Here is a 7,735-nt window from a genome sequence, read left to right as displayed (position 1 = left end):
TTTACGAAGGACTTTAGCCTTCCTTTTGTTATCCTAGTGGGTTTCTGCCATGACTAACTCCTGGCTGTAGCATATTTCAACAACTCCATAATCTCCTTTTATTTCTCTGACTCCTGTCGGTGTTGGGAACTTGATCTTGAGATGGGAGATTAAAGTTATTGCTTGCATCATAGTTAAAGCTGACCTGCCAATTATTCCAATGTAGGATGAATGGAGTGTTGATGATATAGAACTTGATTACATGAGTCATTTAGTTAGGAGCAGTTCCAAAAATGGCAGGTAGGTACAAGGTCCCTTGGATCGGGACTAAATTATGTCCGAACCCATAGAGTGGATCTTCGCGACAATCATTTGAGCGGACGCTCCCTAACTGCATTCGATCCATCGTATGCTTAAAGAGAATATTTACCGAGGAGCTGTTGTCTATTAACATTCTTCTTACTTTATTATTAAAGATGTCTAAGGTGATAACTAAAGCTGCATTTTGGTGGGGGTTGACTCCTTCATAGTCCTTACTGCTGATGGATATCACCATATCCAGGAGTGATTGGATTGAGAGCACTTCTTCGCCGAAGTCCGGGCTTCGTGGTGGGGAGTGGGAACCTCCTAGGACCACATTAACTACATTCTTTTCTTTCTGTTTCCCCCCTCTTCCGTGGTTATTATCCCGGACCAAGTACTTGTTCAGGTTTCCTTTCTTTACTTGCTCCTCGATGAAGTACTTAAGCGACAAGCAGTTCTCAGACTTGTGGCCATGTGTCTCATGACAATCGCACTGCCTATTGTAAGGCCTGCTCTCCGTAGGAGTTTGCATTGGTTTCAGAGGATAATAAAATGAATTATTTTTTATCTCCTTCAAGATTTCCTACCGGGACATGTTGAGAGGAGTCCATTCCGGCTCTTGTTTTGGTTCCCAGGACTGCTTCGTCGGTCCCAGATCACTTTTGGACTCTGATTTAGGACCTAGCCTCTGGAAAATTGGAGTAGCTTGTCTTTTTTGGTTCTGCTGGCTTTGCTTGAATTTTTTGACCTAATAGTAACCCCCTTTCGGTCGGTCATCAGAATTCTTACTCCTAGATCCCCCATTCCAGATCATCCTCATAGCTTGGAGTACATCAGTTTCTTTGATGAATCTGACAGCCATGGAGTAGGCTGCCTCCAGACTTTGCAGTTCCTTGTTGATCAGTTCTACTATGTATCTTTCCTTGTGTTCCGGGTCTAAGTTCCTCCTGAATATGCTCAGAGTCTCGCGCTCGTTCAAGTTTGAGATCTTGTTGATTGTTTCCTGGAAACGCTTCATATAGGCTGAGAGGGACTCGTTGTAATGTTGTCTGATGGTTTCCAGGTGACACATATGCATCTCGTGTGTCTTGTTTGTTCGGAACCTCCTAAGAAAAGCTGCGCGAAACTCCTTCCAACTATGGATGCTTCGGGAGGGGATTCTGCTGAACCATCTCTGGGCCCCTCCCTTAAGAGTTGATGCGAAGAACCTAGACTTTGTCAAATCATTTTAGTAGTATATTTGTGCAATATGCTCAAAATATTTCATATATTCTTCTGGGTCCCCCAGACCATCAAAGAAATCAAAGTTGTAGTGCTTTAGTTCCCGCTGCCGGAGAATAGCTTCCAAGGAGTGGCTGAAAGGAGTTAAAGTTTTCCCTATTTTCATTCCCGAGTCTCTGTCCATTTTTATTTGTAATTCATAGATCATATCCTTTAGATCTTTCTGCTTCTCCTCATCTTCATCATCAGAAATGAGCTCCGAAGTAGGATCTCTCCGGGTTCTCTTCGCCCTGGACTTGGCCAATAGTTTCTCCTCTTCTAACTGCATTCTTCTTTGGATCTTTAGTTCGAGCTTTGCTTCTTCTTCTTTTCTGATTTGCTCCCGCATCTCTTCTTGTTAGGTCTCAATATGTTTGTAGAAGGGGGGTTGAATACAAACAATACTGTTTAATCGAATAAAATACGGAATAAAAAGGTGAAACAAAATTCAAGTTAAATAAAACTATTATTAAACTTGAAAGGTGTTACAACAACGCTATCGTTTACAAGAGATTAATCTCAAATAAATTATTCCAAATCTAGAATAAATTCGACATGAACTTTTTCTATTTTTGTAATAAAAAGGATCAAATGCTAAATGCAATTTGAGATTAAATTCTAGGGATTTTGATCCGCTAGATAGTTACACAAGAACAAGAGGAGTATTTCTAGTGGTTTAGATTTAACAATTAATACTAGAAATAAATGTTCTGAGAAATTGCAATAAGTTCTCTGCTGTTTTTTTGTTCTGTGTTCTTCTGTTTTTCTTTTGATATTCAATGCTCTGTTGAAAAACAAACAGTTGCTGCTCTTTATATTCAATCCTGTGTTTTTAATTGGCAAGACAATCCTTTTAGCTCGGTAAGAAAATCCTTTTAACTGGTAGAACTTTCGGCAAGATAATCCTAAATGAACTGGCATGACTTTCGGTATGACTATTGATTGTCATACCGATTGTCATACTAATACAAAAGATTGTCTTGCTGAATTAATTTTGAATTTAAATTCAAAATCAATTCTGAAAAACCAAAATATTAATTCAGAATTAATTAATCAATTAATCCAATTAATCAATAAATTAATCTTTGCAGATATAATTAATTAAATTATATGACTTAATTAATTAATTAGAGAATTAATACTAATCTTGAACAGCAACCACTCTTCTGACAATCTTCTGAAAATCACTGAATCCATTTCACCACTTCAATGTTGACACTCGATGTACTGTCTGGTTCATGAATGACTAACTTCTGTGATGTTTCTTCATGTCTTGATTTTCTTCAGATTAAATCCCTGTAATCAATTGATACCCTGACGAGATCTCTGTCACTTGATTAAATCCACAATCTTGATTTATATCACTGAGGCTTGATCAATTTCTTGAGCTTCTTCCAGTGAATTAAGTCCTCAAGTCTGTAGACGAACAATGTTACTTAATCCTTTGACATATGTTACTTTGAGAGATCTCTCGGACGATAGAACCACTATTTACTTGTTACATCCTTATTTGAGTTGAGTTAAATCCTCGAATAAACAAATAGGCTATGACATATGTCTTTCAATCTCCCCCTATTTGTTTGTTAGACAATAACAACAAATACCTAGAGGATAACTCAACTAACAAATAAGAAAAATATATAAACAGTAATGCAAAGTAAATAGCAGAAAAGTTCTGGATTATATTTAATATTTTCCAGATTCCAAAAGAAATTTACAAGTGAATACAAGATAGATGTTCCTCTAGACTGAACATATAACTACATAAGTCTATCTTGATTCATAAAGCTCTAAGCAAATTACATTAAGTTTTGAGCTAATTGAATTCAGTTGTCTTCTCTTCCGAATTCACCTTCTTCCAAATCTTGAAGCAACTCATTGTCAAAGACACGATCCTTTTCAGAAGTGAAGCTGGCTGGTCTGACTGGTTGAACTCCAACTGACTTTAGCTTATTCTTGAACTGATTGTACCGTTTAATATTCTTTTCACAATAAGCTTGAATCAGATCAGCTGCTTGAGTTTTCAACATGGATGAATATCCAGCAGTTCTTAAGTGATGTTCCATCCAGACAAGATGCTTAGCAGAGTAGTCTTTAAGAGATTGTGAATCGAGCTGGCAGATTTGAACACAGTCAGACTTAAAGAATCTTACCTGATGAGGATTGTTGACCACTTGAGGACTAGCCCTGCAGGCAAACTCTTTGAGCCTTTCTCGAAGAACATCATTCAATTATGAGCTTTTTTTGACTTTGTTGAGAAGAACCCAAATCTCTGATAAAGAATGATTCTCAAACAGATGAAGTGATACCTTGAAAGATCCTTCGCTCTGACAATATACAAATATGCTCATTTCATTTAGAGATCTGTCAAATGCAGCTGTGATCCTTGAGACTTCAGTCTTTATAGCATTCATGTACACGTCATTGTTTGGATTAGAGATCTCCAGCTTGTCTAGAAGATGTAGAAACTGCCTATCATTGTTTGTGCTCAGCTGAGGCATATCAAGTACTCTCCTAGCTTCATCCCATTTTTCACCAATCTTCAGTTTGACATCTCTTCTCCTTTCTTTAGCTTTAATGTCATGAAGATGTTGCTTTTCAAGAGTTTTTGTTCGTTCAATATTTTTCCTCATATCAATGATCTGGGCTACCTTTTTGAGTTCAGCTTCTTTTCTTTTCAACTCTGACTACTGCTGCTGAAACTCTTTCTCAAAAACAGGATCCACTTGAGCTTCCTCTTCCCATTCTCCAAAATCACTTTCCTCCCCAGCTTCAAAGAAACCATCTTTATCTTCCAAGACTGGTTCAGTGGGAATGTCAAAAATATCAAAGTCATCCTGTTCTCCACTATAGTAGACATCATCAGCCTTCCCTGTGCCTCCAGCAGATGAATCTTTTTCTTTTCCCTTTTCACTTTCTCTTTCTTCTCCCCCTTAGTTGAGGAATCCTCTACATACTTTCCTCTAGATCCTCCATCACCTCCAGAGCCTGAGCCTCCACCAGACGACCCTTCAAAGAAAGTCCTTTGTTCTTCATTAGGGCAGTGAGAATTTTTAATCATGAAATATAAGTGCTTCATCCCTTCATTGAGATGTTCCATGCCCGTTTCTATCGTTAAAAATCTGGAGGAGTCCAGCGAATGATTCATTTCAACCAGGTCTTCAAGAGAAGTCATTCTTGTATGGAGAGAGCAGAAGTTTAAAATGTCTTCAGCTGATAAAGTTGGAGATGCCTAGATTGAGTTAAGCTTTGGTACAACAGAGGTCTTCAAATCTGATATTTCATTCCTGATGAGAGCCAGCTGATTATTGACAGAGGTGGAAGAAGAAGACCGTTCAACCACTTGTGCTTCAAATGATTGAGCCTCAGCCTGACTTTTTGCAAGTTGTTCTTTCAGTTCAGCAATTTGAGCTAACAGATTTTCAGTGTTTGTGTTTGTGTGTGTGCTCACCTGAATATCTCTCCTGTTTGATTCACTCAACTCACGTGCTTGTGTATCTCTCAATATTATTGCTCGTGAGGAGTCTTCCTGATGCTGATCTTCTGTACCTGCATTTGAAATCACCCTAGCCTCTTCAAAAGAGGTCAGTGGTGGTGCAATGGGAATTCGCGAGTCCCGATCCTCAGTCAAACCTATCTTTTCATGTGAAATAGATGTCTGAATTGCTTCAGGGATAGATTGACCGAGTTGCCCTCCACTTTCTCCAGATAAATCTGCGAGTGGAGAATCCCGTGAGGGAGCCAGAGGTGTTGGATCTGGGAGGGGAGAAAATGACTCTATTAAAGGTGGCTGAGAGTCAGATTTTCCCTCAGAAGCATGTGACTACTACTCTGCCATAACTATGGCAGGCACTGTAACCGACTCAATGTGCACTCCTCGCTCCGTGTCCTGAGTATCATTTATTGGTCTGTATGCTTCCATTGTGAGTAATGGAAGTGTGCTTGACTCAATACAGGATGCCATGGCCCTATGGCGAATTTCAATAGATTCATCCTGTTGATAGAATGTCTCTAGTAACTGTTCACTGGCCATATCAAAGTCCATGTCCTGTTGGGAGGACAAGGATGGGCTTTCAGATGCCTCAGTAAATGTTCTTCTTTTCTTGGGAGGAGGCAGAGCTGAGGGTTCATTCACATCCACCAACATACTACTTCCTACTAACCTTCTAGGCAACATTTTAGACAGTGGGGGAGAGGTTGAGATAGGTTGTGACTTTGTGTTTGGCTCTATGACCTGGGATTGAAGCTGCGGTTCTACAACTTCATGGTCAGCCCTATCAACCACTGGGGGTATTTCAATAGAAGTAGGAATAGTTTGAGTTTGAGGAATAATTACCTGCAGAGGAAGAGCATCTGATGTTTGAGCCTGGGTGGTTTGAACCACTGGAGGTTGAGCTTGCTGTTCATGACCGGGAAGATTGAAAATAGGTAAAGGAATGTAAGTGGCCATGAAAGCAGATACAAGTATTGGAACTTGCATAAATTTAAAGGTTGTGTCTTGGCGAGTGTAAATCTTTTTACTTACTGGAGGGGGTTCAGTTACTGAAGAGTTAGCAAAAAGAGTTTTATGCTCAGGTGAGAGAAGATGTTCTGCTATGAGCATGAGAAAACGAGCGTAATAGCACGAAACCCTACGATTTGTAGAATGATCACGTAAAGCAGTAGTGAGACGTCTCAAAAGAATGGGTAAAAGTAGTTTGCCAAAATTGATCCTTTGATTGAAAACAACCGCAAGACCAATATACTGCAGAGTGGAAGTGATGTTGTGAAAGTTGGATTTAGTGCAGTTGGCAAACACTTTGGAAAGTGTATCGAAGAAAATATCCCATTCAGAAACCAAATTGGATTTAGACAACTTGGTTAAATTAATCACCCCCTGATAGTGAATAGCATGGAAAAAGTTTGAAATATCATTTTCAGAGGGTAAATTACAGAAATTGTCCATTAGAAAATTTAACGCTCGATTGACGACTGTTTCATCAACTACATACTGTGTGTTTGCCACGGTGAATGAAAAAGATTTAAAATCATCGGCCACAGTAGAGGTTGTGCAAATCAGTCTGAGCAGATCGATATTTAAAAGCACATTTGATTTAATAGCAGAGCTAACAATCGAATGGTCATTTAAAAATCTAATCCACGGCTTAAATTTTTCAACATCACATTTTTCTGGATTAAAATAACCAACAAGATTATGCGAGACAATTTGGAAATTGAGAGCCATTTTAAAAACAAATACAAAAAGACACACACTGTCAGAATTTTAAGAATTAAATTAAGAAAATTAGAATTAAAAATTAATTATTAATTCGAATAAATTCAATTATATCCAAAAAATTTAGAAACAAATGTGTCTTGACCACCAAAATCAGATATGCAAACAGATAACTCAAACACACAACACAACAACCAATGAAATGAAAGATCTGATTTTGAAAAAATATATATATTTTTTAAAAATTGGCAGCACTTCTGTATGCATATACGTGTATGTATATAAAACAGGAGTGAAAAAGTTATGCTGAGTAAAAACTCGAGCAAGAAGACAATCAATGGAGGTTGATTTTGATCGAATTGAGAGAGAGAAACAAACTGCTGGAATTTGAAAGGAAGAAAAAAAACTGATTACAAATAAAAGGAACACACAAAAAAAACTTAAGTAGACAACTGGTATGACAATCGAGGAAAGTCATACCGATTGTCTTCCCGATTGTCATACCAGGCAAACGGTAATAATAATAAAAACAAATAAAAATATAACTGGTATGACAATCTGATAGTCATACCGATTGTCATACCAATATAAAATACATGAATATAACAAAATAAACTAGAAAGACAATCGATAGTCTTACCGATTGTCATTCTAGTACAAAATAAAAGAAATATATCTAATATAAATTTTATTACTGGCAAGACTATTGATAGTCATACCGATTGTCTTGCCAGTTATAAAATTAACTGAAAATAAAACTAAACACATATATGTACTGAAATGACTTTCAGCAAGACAATTTCAATTGTCTTGCCGATTGTCATTCTAGTATAACATTAACTTATACACAGAATTAATACTTATAGTTACAGAATAAATTTATAAAAAACAAAAGCAATATTTCAGAATTATTTTATTTTATTCCAAAAATAGATTTCTGTTGAATTTTAGCAAATAAAATTCATAGAAAAATATTTT

General features: G+C 37.3%; 1 protein-coding gene across 1 annotated transcript; it reads right to left on the bottom strand.

Annotated features, from left to right (window-relative positions):
* Positions 1-250: 250 nt before the first annotated feature.
* On the bottom strand, positions 251-814 carry LOC141691402 (uncharacterized). The gene has a single exon (XM_074496143.1). It carries the CDS (start codon positions 812-814, stop codon positions 251-253), a length of 564 nt encoding a protein of 187 aa, XP_074352244.1.
* Positions 815-7,735: the final 6,921 nt, after the last annotated feature.

Source organism: Apium graveolens, chromosome 10 (assembly GCF_009905375.1).
Source record: "Apium graveolens cultivar Ventura chromosome 10, ASM990537v1, whole genome shotgun sequence".
NCBI lineage: Eukaryota > Viridiplantae > Streptophyta > Magnoliopsida > Apiales > Apiaceae > Apium > Apium graveolens.
This window is presented reverse-complemented; position numbering and strand designations above follow the sequence as displayed.

Coding starts and splice junctions, on each gene's coding strand:
- LOC141691402 (XM_074496143.1), bottom strand. CDS start 814: ATGCAAACTCCTACGGAGAGCAGGCCTTACAATAGGCAGTGCGATTGT.